The sequence below is a fragment of the Terrapene carolina genome, unplaced genomic scaffold (assembly GCF_002925995.2).
Source record: "Terrapene carolina triunguis isolate 2854851 unplaced genomic scaffold, T_m_triunguis-2.0 Scaffold132, whole genome shotgun sequence".
Taxonomy (NCBI): domain Eukaryota; kingdom Metazoa; phylum Chordata; order Testudines; family Emydidae; genus Terrapene; species Terrapene triunguis.
The window spans coordinates 23,075,833-23,095,248 of NW_020664483.1; the positions used below are offsets into that span (position 1 = coordinate 23,075,833).

The window sequence follows — 19,416 nt, forward strand, 5'->3', positions numbered from 1 at the left end:
TAGAAACGCTGACCAATACATTTCTGCCTCAGCCTGCTACAGAGCCTGTAAGCAGTGAGCCTAGAAGTAGGTGAGAGTTCACAAGATGGAGTTTGAGGGTTCCAGATAGGCCCAGAGCAAAAGAGCTTCATCGACACTTTGGCCTTCCACTCTCCCGAGTTACCTGGTAGCTATGCCTAGTGGCCCCCAACAAGAGTGAGTGGGGTAGAGCGAGTGAGGGAAAATGCAAGATGGAAGGAAGGGGATGGAGTGAACGGAGACCAGGTGGGACAAGGATGTTCAGTTTTTTGTAATTAGAAAGTTGGCAACCCTGACTGGGGAAAGTCAGTGGGGGTCTGTGGTGGGAGGTCAGTGTTTGGCAGTGGGTGTGCGCATAGTACCAGGGATCAGTGACACGCTACGCGATGCCAACAGCCCAGGCCCCAGGTCCGGAGGGGACTGTGGTTGCTGAGCCCGCCCTCAAGGTTGTGTCCCTCGCTGGCCGCCATAGCAAGGTGCTGCCACCAGGGGGCCCTGGAGCCCGGGATTAGCTCAGAGAGCGGACTCGAAGCTCAACCGACTGCGGCTGGCGGCCCCGCGCTCATGGGAGCCAATGGAGCTCGGCTTTGTTCAGAGAGAGCTCAGCCTCTGAGCCAATCGGCTAGGGTTTTGTAGCGCGGCTGCCAGGCTGTGACCCTGGTGTCATGGCCGCCTGCACGGGATGCCAGGCTTGCTGCCGCGCTGGGCTTAGGGAGCTGGCCGCGGCCGGCAGTTTCCGCCCGCTGCCCGGCAGCATGAGGCGTTGGTTGGAGCCGGCCGCTCGGCTGGTGCAGCTGGCCCAGACCCGAGGCTTGCAGGGCGGCGCCGGGGCCTACAAGGCGGCGTCGGTGGACATGGGGAGCAGGTAACGAGGGGGCCGCCGGGAGAAAGCAGCGTCCGCCCGGGGGGACTCAGTTCCCCCCCCCCCTCCACCGGACCGGGGAACGTCTCCCTTCTCCCTGTACCCCATGGCTTGTGTCTGGTCCCCGCGCCTGCCACGTCTTCCCGCTGCCCCAGAGCCCTCTGCTCCCTCCCAGAGCAGCTCCCCTTGCTGCGCTGCGGCCTCCCATCCCGAGCCCCCAGCCCCTTCTCAGAACAGCCCTCCTCGCTGCCTTGTGTCTTCCGCCCTCCCTCCGAAAATTCCTCCTCGCTGCCCTGCGCGCCCCTCCCCCTGTCCTCTTCCAGAACATCTCCCCTTCACTGCCCTCTCCCAGAGCAATTTCTCCTGCCGGTGTTCTCCCCTCAACATTTCTTCCTCTCCCACCCCCCCACCATGGTTTGTTACTTTCGTCTTCCTCTGACCCCAGGGTCGTTTCCCATCTGAGTATGTCTCCTTGATCTCTGCTCCCCACTGCCCATTCATGTCCAGTATCTGCTGAGAAGTGTGTGTTGGGGGGGGGGGGGAGAGTCTGTGTAGCTTTGCTTCAGCCATCCCTTTTCCAATCCACAATCTCCCAATATGTTGCTAGTGGAGCCAGAGCTGGACAATAATTGCTATACACATTGTTTAAAATCCACTGGCCTCCTTTTCTTTTTATGCCTGGTCTTATTGCATACAGTTGATGCACTGCTTTTCAGTAGCCCTTGCAATACCTTGTCATGGTGATAAAGTGATTTGAAATTAAAATCCTCCCATCAGGATGACTAAGGTGGTTTATGTCATGGTGGTATTGGTGCTGAGTTGTGCTGATAGGTTTATAAAGTAGAAAAGTATTAATACACAAGCCATTTAAGGTTAAAGTATCCCAGAAATAACCATCCAGATGTGGACTCTTCCTGCATTTTAAGATCTAGTGGCTGCCTCCCTTTTTGATGGTTTTTATTGATAAATTTCATCAGAGGAGCTGTTTGAAAGTTTTAGAAATAATTAGGGGCCTGATCTAAAGTCCATGGAAGTCAGTGGACAAGCTCCAGTTGACTTCACTGGGTGTTAGATCAGGCCCTAAATCAGTTGAAGTAAATAAGAAAACTGAATGTCATTTGAACTTTTTTTCCACTACACTCTGACATACGTAGCAGCCAAATAATGGGCATAGTCTTGCCTCTAAATGTAAAAGTGTGTGCATCAGATCTTCCACTGCACTTTTTCCATTAAAGTACTATCTACTGTCACTGAGAAAAAGTGTTTGTGTGGGATGTAAATGGTGGTACTTTTTGCCTTGTGTATATACACCATCTCATTTTGTGTTGATTTTTTTAAAACATTTAATACATACACCATTGAGAATAATAGCCATTAATAGGACTTAAAACTCTGAAGTGTAGGGGAGACTTGCTGGTTTCCAAAAGAATATAGAGCCTTTCACCTCTAGGTAACTGGTTCAAATCTAGCCAAATTCTGTACTGATAAAGATGTTACTGTCCGGCTCTTACTTTGCAGATATGAAAACTGGGTGCTGATCTGTCTTGTTCCACATGACTTACTAACTGTTGCAGATGGCAGTCACAGCAGAGAAGTATGGGATGGAATTAGTTTGGAGATTAAGGATTTGTCTACACTCCCCTGTAGTTTGGAGGAGGGTGGGGAGAAAGAAGTGCAGCCCAAAATGTTGTGCTGTAAGTCCCCCATGTGGGTATGTGGCGTGAACTAAAAGGTTCCTAGTTCGTGTTAATGTAGCTTACTTCAAACAGGATTACATTAATGCAGGCTAGGAACCTCTTAGTTCATGCCCACAGCATCGACACAGGACAGTTACAGCACAGCACTTCGGTGCACACTGCTATTCACACCCCACCCCACTGTCCAAACTACAGGACAGTGTAGATGTAGCTTCAATTTTCCTTTCATCTTAGAAGGCGGTCACTTTGGAATTGAGGCAAAATTGCTGAACAGTAGGGAAGCTTGTACTCTTGTTTCCTATTCTGTGAATAGATCTAGGGCTTCAGCATCCAGACTTGTCAAAGCCAGTTTCTATCATGAATAGTAAATATAATCAATGTTTTCTAAAAATATGAAACATAAAATATAAATGTATAGTAGTTGAATAGAGAGGTGTTGATAAACTGATCCTCAGTTGTCACTAATGGCAGATACCCTCTTTTTTTTAAACAGAAAGTTGGAAATTTCCTCAGGGAAACTGGCCAGATTTGCTGATGGATGTGCTGTAGTGCAGGTAAAAAATCTATGCAAACTCAAAATGTGTAAGTCAACTTCAATAAATGTACTGGTTTTTGTTGAGATGTCTCAACCATATATGGTAATTGGACTCCCGATTGGATCCACAGCTAGTTACAGCATAGAAAAAAAACTTTATAAGGTTTCCAGAAGCCTCACCAGTACACTGTGGATTCATGTGTTTTCTCTTCACTTGGAAAATTCTCTACTGAGAAATGAAACTAAATGATACATTTATGAAAATGTATTTTCTAAAAGTAATTTCACTGTTTTTAAATCAAGTTAGGTGATACATCAGTGATGGTCACAGCAGTCAGTAAAACAAAGCCTTCTCCATCTCAGTTCATGCCATTGGTGGTGAGTACTAATTGTAATTACACAAACTGCCCAAATTGATAACACTAAATAATAGTAGAGACGTAGAACTTGAGTCCTCAGACATTTCAGTTGTTTTTTAATATAAATTGTTTTGTCTCTGTGGCTACAGCAAATAGAATATTTAGCTATTAAATTCCGATATATTGTCATCTCTTACCTTTTTTTATAGGTATATTTAAGAAAGAGCAGTAGTTACAGTTTTGTTTACAAATCCCTGTTTTGTTATATAAGGTTGACTATCGCCAGAAAGCTGCTGCAGCAGGAAGGATTCCCACAAACTATCTTAGAAGAGAACTTGGTTCCACTGATAAAGAAATTCTTACAAGCAGAGTAATAGGTATGACAGAAGACTGAGAAAACAGTGTCCAGTACTTTCTTTTTGTTGTTTGTGATATCCTCATTGAAAGATTGAAAAGAGAGGGCTACCTGTAACCATCGTTTTCAGCTAATATTGCCTCTTCAGCAGTTTTGGGAGAAGTGCATGCCTTAAAGTGCTGCAAATTTCAGAACCATTTAGAACCAATGTCCATTGGGGCTGCATACACATTCCCTATATGAAAGCCCAAAATACAGTAAAAGCTGTTTTATCCGGCATGTTGCGGGAATGGGGGGTGCCAGTAAGTGAAAAATGCTGGTTAACTAAGAGGGATGGAGTTTGGGTGCGGGAGGAGGGGTGGGTGCGGGTTCTGGGAGGGAGTTTGGGTGTGGGAAGGGGCTCGGGGCAGGAGGTTGGGGCCCAGGAGTGGACTCAGGGTGGTGGATCCCGGGGGCATTCACCTCCAGCAGCTCTCCGCAAGCGGCGACCTGTCCTGGCTGCTCCTAGGCAGAGGCGCAGCAGGTGGGTCTGTGCACTGCCCCCGCCCTGCCCTGAGTGCTGGCTCTGCAGCTCCCCTTGTCTGGGAACTGTGGCCAATGGGAACTGTGGGGGCGACGCCTGCGAGTGGAGGCAGCGTGCAGAGCCGCCTCTGCCTAGGAGCAGCCGGGCCAAGTCGACACTTGCAGGGACCCACCTGAGGTAAGCGCCCCCCGTATCTGGTACCCCGAGCCCCCTCCCATGCCCCAACCCCCTGCCCCAAGCCCCCTCCTGCACCCAAACTCCCTCCCAGAACCCGCACCCAGCCCCCTGGCCCCAACTCCAGCCCTACACCCTCTCCCACAATCGGAACCCCTCATAGCCATTCCTCCACCTAGGGAGCAGCAGGGACATGTCTCCACTTCTGGGGAGCCAGGTAGGGAGCCTGCAGGTCCCATGCCAACCTGACTATAAACTGGACTTTCTCTGAAGATTAGAAATGCCGGTTTATAGAGCTTTCCAGTTGGTACAGGGCATGATAACACAGCTTTTACTGTATCTAATAGCTTGTGAGATTTCTTCTTTGCTCTTGAAATTGGGATTTCTCGTGCCTCAGCCTAGAGGGACATCATCTCTTGGAGCTAATCATTTGTCAGGAGAGAGGAAAGAAGAGGCAACCAAATTGTTTTCTGGAAAGGTAGGAAAAAAAGGAGACAGACTGTTTGGCCCAAATGTATCCTCCTCGCACCTTCCTCATTGTCTGAAAAATAGTATCCAAGATGCCCAAAACTTGTCTCTTGAATGAGATAATGGCACCTTGAGGCTCAATGTTTGCTAAAACTAGCAGGACTTAATAGACAATCTGAAGAGGGGATAGGGTTCTGAACAGACTAAGCCGGGGTGGGCAAACTTTTTGGCCCAAGGCCACGTCAGGGAATAGAAATTTTATGGCGGGCCATGAATGCTCACAATATTGGGGTGGGGGTGCGGGCTCTGGGGTGGGGCTAGGGATGAGGAGTTTGGGGTGTAGGAGGGTGCTCTTGGCTGGGATCGAGGGGTTCGGAGGGCGTGAGGGGGGATAAGGGCTGGGGTTGGGATGTGGGAAGAGGCTCAGGGGTGCAGGCTCCAAGCGGCGCTTACCTCAAGCAGCTCCTGGAAACAGTGGCATGTCCCTTCTTTGGCTCCTGCGCAGCCAGGTGCCTCTGCATGCTGCCCCATCTGCAGGCACCACCCCTGCAGCTCCCTTTGGAGCGTGTAGGAGCCGGACCGGGGCCGTGCCACGGCTTCCGGGAGCCGCGGTCCCCGATCCAGCACCCCGGCTGGAACGGGGCTGAGCCGCTCGTGCAGCCCCCGCCTGGAGTGTCTGAGAGGGGCCGAGCCGCATGGTGCAGCTTGTGGGCTGGCTTAAAGCGGCCCGCGGGCCATAGTTTGCCCACCCCTGGACTAAGCCCTAGTCAGTGTGCAGAGGTGTATTAATAAATCAGGTTGAAAATCAAAAATTTTTTAAAAAATGCAACATTTGCTTAACTTCATCATTCAGTTGCATTGCTTTTCATTACATGTCATCTTATTACAAGCTCTCTGGAGCTAGCACTTTGTCTTTGTTTATGTCTGTATCCGACACATTTATGCTGCTACTAATAAATACTCAAATTTTCAAAACGTGTTCTTTTCAGCAGCAGGAAAAGAACCATGAGAGCATTACTGAGCTCCTTATACTTCCATCCTTTAAAAGTCAGTTTGGACATGTGCATGGTTACTGATTTTTTTTGTTTTCAAGGCCCATGGTACTGAGGTTCATGCTCTTAAATAGAAATCCACAGAGGCAGTTCTAACTGGATAAAAATGGCAATTTTTCATATTGATGTTGTTTTAGTGGCTTGTTTTTCATTATTGTTCCCTGGGTCCTTGATGCAGTTTCTGGAATAAGATTTACTTTATGCTGACCCTAAAGTGGCAGAGCAAGGATATTGTAGGGTTATTTCTTTATAAACAGTTTATTTTTCTTGGTTAGTTTTTAAAAAACAAAAAGGTAATCTAGGGAGACTTCCAAGTATAACAATTTTTAGGCAGGTCAATTTGGTTCTAATCTGAAGTGTTATAATTTAAACCATTGACATGTATTTATTATTTTATATAAGGGGAAGCTTAGCTATGTACAAAGTTTATTACTAACTGTGACTTGGCGCGCAGGAATAGCATAGTAGATCAGACCACTGGTACATTGTCAGGTATCCTGCCCTTGTTAGTGGCAGTTGATATATGCTTCGGAGGAAGACACTAGAATTCCCTATACTGGACAACTGTGAAATAACCTGCTCACAAAGGAAGCTTCTTCCTAATTCCCATTGCTTAGTGGCTGGCGTGTATCTTGAAGCATGAAGGATTATGTCCCTTACATTTTATTTTATCTGATATGACAGTGAATATTCTCACTATCCATGTACATGTCTAATCCTTTTTTGAATGCTACTCAGGTCTTAGACTCAATATCTTTTGGCAAAGAGTTCCACAAGTTAATTAGCCTTTGTGTTTCTAAAAATTTTAAATGTGTTCGTTGTCAGTTTCTTTAGATAACTCTTTTGTTTTTTATTATGAGAGGAAAATAAGGATTACCTAAATTTATTTTAGACACATATGCAATAATAAATGACAATCATTTACTTCCTTCATCCACTCTCTCCTATAAACAGCCATAATCTTAATCTCTCCATGTATGAAAGTTCTGAAATGTTTTTTACAGATCGATCAATTAGGCCGCTCTTCCCAGCAGGCTACTATTACGATACACAGGTGGGTTCATTATTTTTAGTGATAGTCATAGTTCTGTGGGAGCCAAAAGAATACTGTTTTGGGCAAGCTTCCAAATTGGGTTAATGTTTTGCAAAATAGTGTTAACTGTTGGTGCAGTTGAAGGCTTAACAGCAGCCTTCTTTAATTGTTCAGTAAATAATATTGCTTAACACAGACCAACTACTCATTGCTACAAAGAAAGCTATTCGTTGGAACTGGTCTGAATTCAGACTCTCTATCACAAAGAAAGGAGTGGGATTTATTCTCTGGGAGTAAGTAATTTAACTAGCTAGGAGCTGTCATTCCTGCTCAGTAATTTTAGATGAAACTATGATCAATGTTTATGTTGCATGTCAAGTAGACTAGGCTAGTCAACAACCTTAAGTCAGTGTCCCAAAAGATTTTCATTGCAAGTCCATGCTCCATTTTCTCTTGTAGAAGGTGGGGAAAAAAGCTCAAACTGCATATTTGTGCAACAGAATAAAAATAATCTTTAAAACCCAAGAACTTCTCAATCTATTTCCTGTGAATATATTAAGGTTGTTTCACTGTGGAATTTTCTTTCTCACATTTGTTAGCTCATAGATTATCTCATTATTAATATTTCTGAAGTATGCAAAGTATAGATAAAGATAACTTTGTCACATTTTAAGGGCCTGTGTTTGCCCCTAATTTGGAGGTACTTGGTGTTAAATATCATTTTTCTCCATCAGTTTATTGATTTAGGTACGTGAACATTTTTTTTCTCTTCATATGAATTCATATAATTTTTAGGTCATTGTATTTATTGTTCCTTGCAGGTGTTTTGATTAAAAAAAACAAACACATATAGCTCAAAATTCTTCCATTGTCTTTTATATTATACCAGATCCTTTGTAATCTTTTAGCAGTAGATGGTATTAATGATCCCGATGTCCTGGCAATTAATGGAGGTAAAAGAAACTTTAAATATTTTTTAACTTTTTTTAATGTTTGTATTTATGTAATCATTTAAAAAATATGTCTTACAATTTTAGCATCTGCAGCACTTGCGTTATCGGATATCCCATGGAATGGTCCCATTGGTAAGTAAATATTTTAGCTTGAAAGCTTGTCTCTCTTACCAGCAGAAGTTGGTCCAATAAAATCTGTTACCCACCTTGTCTAATATCATGGGACCAACACAATACAACAATACTGCATATAACTTGAAATTTAGTCATTTTAAAATTAAAGGCAGTTTCAGGTACTACATCTGTCCCAGATTCCACTGCCAATTTGTATGGTTTTACCGTCATGTTTTGTTTTTCTCTTCTCTCATGCTGTGTTAAGCTCCACACAAACAAGGAAAACTGATTATATAGAGCAAACAGTGAAACTACACAAAAAGTTGCAAATGTACAAAGTAAAACTGAAAAATAGAATAGATTTTTTTCTGATCTTCTGTGTACTTTTAACAATAGTAGCTACAGAACTACAGACAGATGTATGATCAGTAAAATGGCTTCCCTTAACATCCAGTAATTGTTACAGAAGTTTAAACAAAATTGTAAGAATACATGATAGCATTGCAACAATTGTCTAAAAACAAGGCGTAGTGCTCAGGTCAGATACTTTTTTTTTTAAATAGACTTTATCTGCAGACAAAGTGAAATTAGTTATCAGGAAAATACCTTCTAATTTTCATATTCTGAGGAAATATCCCCATGACTATGAAGTATATGGAAAAAATACTTTTAAAAAGTGTCTTCATTTAATTTTATTTAGCAAGTTAATACACTTCTGTGAAAGTTTCTTCTCCTGTATCACTACTTCAGATTACCTCTAAAGTGTTTCTTTCATTTACTGGAGATATTAAAACCATTTTCTTCAAGGTTTTGGTGGGGAGGGCACACGTGCTACAATCATTTATTTTCTTATTCCAAGGCAGGGGTCGGCAACTTTCAGCACGTGGCCCATCAGGGTAATCTGCTGGCGGACAAGAGACGTTTTGTTTGTGTTGACTGTTCGCAGACACAGCCCCCCCACAGCTCCCAGTGGCAGCGGTTCGCCTTTCCCCGCCAATGGGATCTGCGGGAAGCGGTGGCCAGCAAGCTTACAACCTTAGGGGCATAACATTACTATCAGTGACACTGCAATAACAGCACTACCCCAATAAGCCAGAATTTTTCAAGTATAATTAACTTGACTTGCAAATTATCTGCATTGTTTGAATAAACAAGTTTATTTTAATTTTATAATTGTCGAAAGATCATCTGGCACAAACACACACACATCCCACTATTTAAATAGAATTAGTAATTTTAATAATTACCTCTGAAAGCAAACCAAGTAAAAATGATCCTTTGAATGAACTCCTACTTAGATGCAAAAATGAACTTCTGGAGTTTCTTCTTAGGTGCAGTAAGGGTAGGAATGGTTAATGGAGAAGTTGTTATTAACCCAACTCGAAAAGAAATGTCTTCTAGTACCTTGAACTTATTGGTCACTGGAGCTCCTCATAGTCAAATTGGTAAGTGGTTAAAATTATTCAACTTTGATGTTTAGTTAAAAATCGAGCATTTTCTCATATGAGCCACCTTTAATCATAATTCTCTTGAAGTACTACCTTTGTAATCAAGACTAGATAGAAACAAATAGTAAGGAAGTATTTTTTTCTAGTTTGATTTCTTTCGAAGTCATTAAAATATATATATATATTGGAATTTCTTTACTGTTTTAATGAGATTCAATATCATTTAGATAAAACTTATGTTGTGCTCCCTGAAACTTTGCAATACAGTATCAATAAATAAAATCTAAATGTTTTATTGTAATACATTGAAACTTGAGTTAATTGTCATGTGTCCTAACAGCCAGTAAAATTTTAGTCCCCACAGGATCCAGCTTTGTGATGCAGAGTTGTTTTGAGAGAATTTAGCTCCTATTTAAAAGCACTGGAAACCTTAAGTTATAAAGCTGCTTAAAAGAGAGAGACTTTTTCTTAAACCAGTTAAATTAATTTCCAGAGCCCTGGCAGGAGCCATGGGATGGAAGCCCTGAACTCCGGCAGGAGCCACAGGGGCAGAAGCCCCGAGCCCAGGCGCCCCAAGCCTGGTCAGGAGCCGCGGGGTTGGAAGCCCTCAACCTAGGTGGCCGAAGCCTAGGCAGGAGCTGCGAGCGTGTGTGTGTGTGTGTGTGTGTGCGTGTGCGAGCCTCGAGCCCAGGCAGAACCGGGGTGGGTGGGAGGGGAGCTACGGGGCACTTCTGCACTGCCTGTGGAGGTGGGGGTCTGATCTCCCCCCATAACAGCCATGCAGGGGAAGGACAATCCTGTCCCTCCCCAACCCGGCTGAACTAGCAAATTTTGGGGACATTAGATTTCATGGGAAAGGACTTATGTCACGGTCTGTGACGTATTTTTCATGGCTGTAGAATTGATAGGGACCAATTCATGGGTGGCCACAAGATTCATCGTATACTTGTTTATAAGTTGAATTTCCTATTCCATATTAATATAATCTTACTGGTTGAGGAAGTATATAACGTATTGTATTCAGTCTGTGGCACATCTGTATTTAAATGCATATTCTAACCATTAACCTATTTTGAAGGCATTCGTTTGACTTTCAGTTGCATCTTGTGAAATTTCTCCTTACTAACTTATATTTGAAAAATTATTCTGAAATCCTCACAATTAATTTTTCTTCCATAAGTCCAGCTCTTCAGTTTGCATTTTGAAACTGTTTCTGTGACTCTATGACCTTTGAAATAATAAAATCAGCCTGGCAGAGATCTTAATTTTACCAAAACTACACGGGTCTTCAGGTTTCCTTTGTGATAGATATATTTTAACAACTTGTTCTATATCAGTTGAAAACCATGATGGTAACTGACTTACTATTTGACTCTGAATTAATAGTCATGTTGGAAGCAGCAGCCGAGAATATATTGCAGCAAGATTTCTGCCATGCCATCAAAGTGGGAGTGAAGCATACCCAACAAATAATTCAGTGTATACAACAACTGGTAAAAGAACAAGGTGCTGCCAAGAGAACTGTTCAGAAGTTATTTAGTGCTCCAGCAGAGATTGTTGAATGTGCAAAGCAGTAAGTACAAAAATAAATGGTTCTACTAAACTGCATTAGTGTGACCAACTTCTGTCACTAACTCACTTCTGGGCTTTTTTCATACAAAATATTGTTTGTTTTTAAACATTTGAGTCCCTGACTTATCCTCTGCTTTTTCTTCCTTTTGATAGTCAGAAGCCCTGACACTGTACCCCTCCTTTGCTTAGTCACAAGGGCAATGCTACTGTAGCAGCCTGAAGACATGAGGATGGGAAAGGAGGAGTCAGAGAACCCATCTCAGGCCCTCCTCTCCCACAAAAAATAAGAAGCGAGAAAGGTTCTTATCTCCTCCAGATAGAGGAAGCATCTTGAGGCTGAAGCACCTGTGGTCCCCCCTTTTTAGAAAAGAAAATTGGGGGAAAATGGAGCAATCTTGAGTGAGGGAAACTCTAACGGGAGGTAGCAGAGAGAATTCAAGGTGAGGATGAGACAGATCAATACTGGGGAAATGCTGCATGGCTTCCCACTCTCCTTCTGGTGTTTAGAGAGCAGTTACCCTATGCATCTGTACAACCCTCCTAGCAATTCTTTCATCTGTCCCTGCTGGGAGAGAAAGCCAGCAAGTGGGGGCAAATGCCTCCCCATGAAAGAGGGCTGGGGTGGGAAATGCACAAGGCCATGTCTCTCTTCTGCCTAACAGCAGCACATCAGAACTACTGAGGAGGGGAATACCAGTGGGCCCACTGGCTGCTTTGTAAGGGAATAGGGAACTTGGTGCTCAAGACTAGCTTAAATGTAATTGACCCACTGAGCTTCCTTGTAGTGCTCTCCCAGCATGCATTCTCCTCTTCCTCTCCCCAGTTTAGAATGTTATTGTCTCTCAGTTCTCTCTGCCGTCTGGGTGAGGTTCCCCAAAGATTGACCCATACATAGTGGGAGACATAAGTTTTCTTGTCCGTTCAGCACTCTCACATATCTTTGATGGGAAGGAAAAGGAGTCATCTTACCCCCTAACTACTGTGTATTCAGGGAGGAGGGCACATGGTTCTTTTCTCTAGCCCCATCTCTGAGGACTTTGGGATTGCTGCTCTTTTGAAGAAGCAACTGTAACTTCTCTCCATGTAATCTGTACTGTTCTACCCCATGTTGATGTACAAATTTTCCCCCCAGTTACAGGCAGGGGGGACAGGGCTTCTGTCTGTAAAAGAGAAAAATGAAGGAGAGCATCAGTCTGGGGCCACTAAACATCCAAAACCATAGAAATATATATCTTTAGAGAGATCCAAATTGACCGCTTGCTGGCATCCCCTCATTTTTTTTTTATAAAGGTGACGTCTTTGTGTAGAATTGCTTTGTAAGTTTTAAGCAGACAGGCTTATGGATCTGTCAATGAGGCCCAACTTCCAATAATATAAACGAATGCTATGTGTGTGATTGCTGGGGAGAGGATAATTTCTTGGGCACTAATTTCATTTTTAGACAATCTATTGCAGCAAGCAACCTAAGTATTAACAATGGTATACTTAATGTAAGACTAATTAACTGAAACCTCCCCCTTTTCTTCCCATTCACCCTCAATGCATGCTTTGAAGGGAGCTCTCATAAGCATTATAACTGAGAACTAATGGAATGCAGCCAACAAACTCTGAGTGTTTCAACAATTAAGAGAGAGAAAAATCAGAAAATGATTGTACACATGAGAGAGCAGAATTCAAAAAACTACATTGATAGTGATAGCACAAGTATATGAAATAAAACCATTAAATTGGGCGATCAAGGATGAAAGATAATTTAATAATGCTTTTTAGTGTATCAAGATGTATAATTCTTTCTTTGGCATGAGCTGAAGACTGTGTTTGCTTAAATCTAAATGTCTTGAGTCCTGTTGGCTTTCAGTCAGGTGCTTATTAATTTTTTGTACATTTCCTTTATAGCAGAAAATTCTAAATATCTTTAAAAAATGTCAATAACAAAAGCTCTCCCCATTTTATGCTTGCAGTGTCTGGCTCAGTATACATTGCACCATAAAAGTTCTTTTATAGTAATACTGTGTGAAGGTTCCTTAATTGCTTGATGCATCAGGCAGTCTATGTGGGTTTTGTGGATTGATAATATGTTATAACTGTCAGTGCAGATAAATTGTCACTTAAAATTAATCTTAGTGAAACTTAAAATGTGCAGTTCATGGCTAAATAAGAATTCTACCAGTTTTGTGTTTGCTCCAATCTTTATAGATGAATCCCCTTGAAAATGTCATTAAAAGCCATTTAATGAAATACAAGGTGGATCTGAACATTACTGCTTTTAAATTTTATTTCAACAAAATGTCAAACCATTTTCTAAAGAATAGACTTTATGTACTAAGTTTCAACATGGAACAGTATTTTTCTGGCCATAGTAAACTCTTGAATATAGGGTTTTGTATCAGAACAAGTTAAACTTTTTATTCTATATAATGCTGCTTATGAGTATTGCTATAATACTAATATGAATTTGCGATGTATTTAAATCTTAAATAATCTAGCAACCTTTTTAAAGTCACCATTTTCTTTAGAACACTAAATGCATTTATGATGTTGACTTGTTCAAACTTTGTACAGGTAAACAAATACTAATCAGGTTAATTACTTTTTTCTCTTCAAAAAGGCTTGCCTCTGATAAGGTCTGTGCAGTATTTGCCGATTTTAGCCATGACAAAGTAAGTGTTGCCATCAAAATCTGTGTTGTTGTTTTTTATGTCATATTTGAGTCAGTTCTCTGAAATTGTTTTAGTTCTCTGAATTAGTCCATGTTTAGATTTAGTTGTACTGCTATCCCCATGACATTTCTTTAAAGAGCCACTAACACTTGACTGTATTTCCTCCCATTCTGCAAGTGTAAGAGAGACAAGGTGGGTGAGGTAATTCCTTTTATTGGTGAGAGAGATGGGCTTCCGAGCCACAGAGAGCTCTTCTTCAGGCTTGAAAGCTTCTCTCTCTCACCAACAGAAGTTGGTCCAATAAAAGATATTACATCGCCCACCTTGTCTCTGTAATATCCTGGGACCGACATGGCTACAGTTACAGTGCAGTAATATAAATAAGTTATCAGAGGCTCTTCTCTTGGAGATTCTTGTTTCAGTATGTAATGATTCCTTGTGCTTAGATTCATTGCTCTGATTATCATGTCTATCTGCTAGACAGCTGTGCAGAACTTCAAGATTGTTGCTTTATTGTTAGTCTGCACTATCAGTGGTAATAGATGTAAATCTTATCTAGATTTCTAGAGATGAAGCAGTTAACAAGATAAGACTTGAAACAGAAGAACAGTTGAAAGGTATTGTACTACTTTGTGTAATATTTGTACAATTTTAATAAAATTGGGCACTGAACTTGAGGCCAATATTCACTACCATAATATATATATACAGTCCTGTAACATTATTTTGAAAAGAAACAGTGCTGTTTATGGAGACCTGCAAAGGATGTAACTTTTTTAGATTGGTCTTGTGCCCTTTTTTATGATGTATAAAGTGGGCCTGAACATTTTTTGCTTACCAGAAATTTCTGCTTTGGTGTTCCTTGGTTTTGCTGGAATGCCTGTTTGAGATCTCGGATGTTTATTGTAAGCCCTTACATCTTCATTGAAGGGACATAAGGGTGCTGAATCTTGAACAAAGGCTTCCTTTATCCAAAATGTTAATTAGTCATAAGTTAAATAAGTTTTAAGAAAACCTGTTTTAAATTGTCTTTGGACCCCAGGTTAAAAACCACTGGTATAGCGCACAGATGAGCATAGTATTTTGTTACGGAAGTTCTAATTTAAAATAACTTGATACAAAATACTGAATTATAAGAACTAACACTGAAATAATACTGCATTGCATGAAATGGTCATGTGTAGTATATAACACAGCATGGGGCCTAGTACTTTGTGTGTATGCTTTGGCTTAGCTCTGGCCCGTTTACCTGAAAATATGTGTTCTTAGCATGTAGGGGAAAGAAGGGGATTGCCATTCACCTATTCAACAGGTCTATTATAGTGTCTTTATACCTCCAGTCTACCACATGAATGCACAGTCCCATTTGAGTTTATTAGGGTGCTTCTGCTCACTTTTGCATAAATAGTTGAGAAAGGAAAGACTCTTATCAAGTCTGCTCCCTTTGCCTGGGAGATAGCAGTTATTGCTGAGGTAGTTGGAAGTAATCACTGCAGTAATCAGCCTGTGTCTACCTCCTCAAACTCCTAATGGTCAGGAGGAAAGATATTGCCACTGAACACTCCTTTTCCGCATGCTGGGAGGGGGATGTGATAGAAAAAAGGCTTACTCCTCCTCCTGGCCTACCTTCACGTTGTAAAGGAGCACGAGAAAAAACTAATGTATGTGAAGGGAGTTGAGGATGCACCTCAGGTTCTCGCTTCCCCCTCCCCACTTTCCCCTGGGAAAAAAAAAATAAAGCTATGTGTCTCTGTAAGCGGTCCAGCAAACTGTGAAATCCTCCAAACCCCAGGGTGCACGGGGTATGGAAGTCTAAGGTTGTATCTTGCACATCTTACTGACTTAGGCCCCGCACAGTTCAGGATTGGCACCATTTCAGTCCATTAGTTTTTACTCTTTTGAAATGTTTGTTTCAGCAGCAATAGAAAACAAGTCTTCTTATTCCTTTTGGTCCTACCAGTCTGAGAGTAGTGGAGCACTGACTTCTGTAGCTGCCAGTATTACTGTTTTATGTGTTAATTAGAAGAATTTCTAACAGTTTGGAGAGTGCTCCCAATTGTAAATAACATGTATAGCAATACAACGGGCTTCTGTTGTACTCTAATGCTGGCCACAGTGCTTGTTAGTTGATAACTGTTATGAAGCTTGTTTTCCAACTTTAGAAGCTTAGAGTTCTAATTTGTGTTTGGTATCTCTAGAGAAATTTCCAGAGGCTGAGTCTTATGAAATTATGGAATCCTTTAATGTTGTTTCAAAGGACATTTTTAGAAGCTTTATTCTGAATGAATACAGAAGGTAAATGCATAGAATCCTTTTTGAATAAACTCTTCGCAAATATTTCCCCATAATTATGGTTTTCTTGACTTTATAGTTCATATTTTATTACTATAGGTGTGATGGCAGAGACTTGACTGCTCTCAGAAATATCAGTTGTGAAGTGGACATGTTTAAAACACTTCATGGATCAGCATTGTTTCAGAGAGGTCAAACACAGGTAATACTTTCAAAGATCAGAGTTGTAGTTGTCATAAGCTGAAAGTTTCCATTAACCATGACATTTGTTATTTCTCAATCAAGTAATTATTGAAAACACCTTGCGTACCTTCCAGTGTAAGAAAGTATAAATACATTGCGTGCTATTCAGGTTCAGTTTAATATTGCCTGGCTCCCATTAGAAGAAACAATGTACAGAACTAAACTGTTTGCTGTTCCAGTGGAAACTTCAAAATAACATTGCAAAACATAGTTGCCTAGAAGTATTCCGTTAAACAGAATCACATGTCCACTTTCAGCCTTTTTAAAATTCCTGAAGAAGGCCCAGTAACCAAAACTTGGGCCTACAAACATGCTTTTCTGTAATTTCATTTAATAAGTTGTAATTTCCTTTCAGAGTGGTTCACAATAATACTGCTTATTACTTGCCTAAATACATAAGTATTTATTTTAGTCCCCTCTATGCATTACTTATAAAAAAGAAAGTATGTGAGTTTTACATTAAAACTATTGTTTGCCGAAAAACAGCACTGTTTATGCATTGTTTAGTTCAATGACCAGGTTCACTTACAATAAAATTGTCTAATTTATCTGAACTACTACTATATAGAAGATTGCCAAGCAGTTTTTCTGTAAATCTTTTTAAAAGAAAGTTATGTATTCAGATACATTTTATATCAAAGTTCAGAGTGATGTGGAGGGGAGAGGGAATCCTTTCTAAAACAGGCTAGAGCATCTGCCTGTTGAGTTTCTGATCTAAGACCTCTTATTAGACCTCAGTTTCACCGCCATCTTTCTTCTGGGGATGGATTGATTATCATCTGTCTAGCTCTTTAACTGGTTAATAGGGGAGTCATTAACTGAGATAATTCCTATCTCTTAAGGTGAAGATGCTACCTTTGTAGTACTCCATACTTTTGCCAGGCCAGGGAGAGAGAACCAGGAATCAGTCCGTTTCCTTACGGACTGGTGGACATTTACAAGACCAAATTGTGATTCTGTCAACATCTTTATTGCAAAGAAACTTATTGAGAATTGATGTTTGACAAAAATCATGATAGAAACTTTCTGAATCAACTCTCCTTAAATCTTTGTGCCCAATATAAATCACTTTAAATGATCATAAACTGTGTGAGGTTTTCATTGTCCCTTTTTTAATTCTAGGTTCTCTGTACAGTTACATTTGATTCACTAGAATCAAGTGTAAAATCTGATCTTATCACAACAGCTGTGAGGTATGTGCCCTCTTATCTTCTATTGCTTCGTTACCTTTATAATAAAGAAGCATGGGTAATTTAAACTGTTAATAAATGGTACTTGAATTGAATATATATATATATATATATATATATATATATTTTTTTTTTTTTCATCAAAATTTTCAAAAATGGATGTCTAAAATTAGGCTTCTAAATAAGTGGCCTGATTTTCAAAAGTGCCAAATGCCCAGCAGCTCTTTGGAATTGCCTTTAGTGTTGGTTATGGTTATAGTGGCTCAGTAGTTACAAACAATAAATCAGAAAATATTGCAAGAAAATATTCACTCTTTTAAATAATGAGACCATGTAAAAAGATTCCTAAATGACTAAAAACTCTATATAAATGTGCCAAATTATAGCATTTTAAAAAACAGACTTATAATTTTTTCTAAGTATTAATATTATAATGAAAACAGTGTACACATTTTACACTTTCAATGTATGTTCTCCACAGATTTGTGCAGTAATGTGCTGTTGTGTAGATTCAGTACATGCAACACATGGAGTAACAGATTTGTACCATGTTAGCAACTACCTCTCCAGTGACTTTAGGTGGCGCTAGCCAAGCATAATGTAGTTTTGACTCACCCAGAATAAGTAAAATTGTCAGATGAGTGATAGTTTTTCCAACTTCAAGTAATCTATTCCAAAGACCCTAATTTGTCAGAAGAAAAATCTTTTTAGCTGGTTGAGAAGTTGGTCATACTTCAATTTTAATTACCTCACTGATAGGGTTGCTAGTTTTGGTTGGAGGTTTCATCACAACATGATCTTTAATTAAAGATTAATCTTTAATTACTTGAGATTCCAGGACAATCTTGGAGGGTTGGAAACCCCACTCACTGAAATGAACTGAGAGTTAGTCTACACAGTGGGGAAATGTGTACTACAGGGGTGTGATTTCTAAAATGCACTAACTTGCTGTATATTAATTGGTCCATGTAAATCTTGCTTATCCACACTAAATGTTCCCTAGTACACTTTAACACAGGGCCTGCAAGTGCAAACAAAGCAATGCGCTTTAGAAATCATACCCCTTTAGTGTGCATTACCCCACCATGTGGACCAGCACTGAGTCTCTTTAAAACTAGTAATTATTCTATCAAGCCAAGTCCTCTTGCTGATTTACTAATCTTTATTGGTAACAATTGTCTTATTAGGTGATAAATATTCTTCCCTTCAGGCTTGCATGCAGTCATCTCCTCTTCATGCATTTTGCTCTCTCAACTTTGCTTCAGCCCAGAGATATTTAACAACCTCATTTCATTCATCTTGCAAATTAATTCGTGCATTCACCCACAGTTCTCACATTAGTGTGCAGTAGGCCACTGCAAAAGTGAAGAGAGGGTCCATGTGTGGAATTACATGTGAGATTGATTGAAAGGTTGTCACTTATAGGTTAGCTCCTCCTACTAGTCTCTACTATTGCACTGGATTTAAATCTTTAAGACTTTGATTATACACAGTTTGATTATTTTAACAGAAAAGTTGCGTCCCTAACTGAAAGTTAAACCGGTATACAAATTGGTATAACCCTTAGTGTGGATACAGTTATATTGGTATAGTGGTGCCTTATACTGAGAGAGTTTATTCCCCTTCCCCATGGTAGAGCTTACTCCTCGGGGAATTCTGCGCCACTGCGTGCACACAGAATTCACATCCCTCACAGATTCCTTCCTTCCAACCCCACTCTCCTCCCCCCCCCGCCCCCGCAGGGGCTTGTACTGTTTTAACTATAGCAGTGTAGTTTAAATGATACAATTTTTGTTGTAGACAAGGTCTTGAATTCATGTACTACAGGGAAATAGCAATAGAAAATGGTCTTGCTGTCCAGCTGGTTC

The 19,416-nt window shown here is 40.8% G+C and overlaps 1 protein-coding gene across 2 annotated transcripts in view; it reads left to right on the top strand.

Moving 5' to 3' along the window:
- Positions 1-669: 669 nt before the first annotated feature.
- Positions 670-19,416, top strand: part of PNPT1 (polyribonucleotide nucleotidyltransferase 1) — a 49,692-nt gene continuing 30,945 nt past the window's right edge. Inside the window, exons 1-14 of one of the 2 annotated variants that reach the window (XM_024194902.2) lie at positions 670-883; positions 3,071-3,131; positions 3,416-3,490; positions 3,743-3,848; positions 7,048-7,097; positions 7,966-8,029; positions 8,114-8,161; positions 9,475-9,588; positions 10,978-11,164; positions 13,772-13,823; positions 14,383-14,440; positions 16,022-16,118; positions 16,215-16,317; positions 17,481-17,551. In XM_024194902.2, coding sequence (XP_024050670.1) covers positions 684-883; positions 3,071-3,131; positions 3,416-3,490; positions 3,743-3,848; positions 7,048-7,097; positions 7,966-8,029; positions 8,114-8,161; positions 9,475-9,588; positions 10,978-11,164; positions 13,772-13,823; positions 14,383-14,440; positions 16,022-16,118; positions 16,215-16,317; positions 17,481-17,551 — 1,286 coding nt within the window. In that variant the 5' untranslated portion in view covers positions 670-683. The remainder of the gene's footprint in view (positions 884-3,070; positions 3,132-3,415; positions 3,491-3,742; positions 3,849-7,047; positions 7,098-7,965; positions 8,030-8,113; positions 8,162-9,474; positions 9,589-10,977; positions 11,165-13,771; positions 13,824-14,382; positions 14,441-16,021; positions 16,119-16,214; positions 16,318-17,480; positions 17,552-19,416) is intronic. The other variant, XM_024194903.2, reaches the window with a different exon arrangement.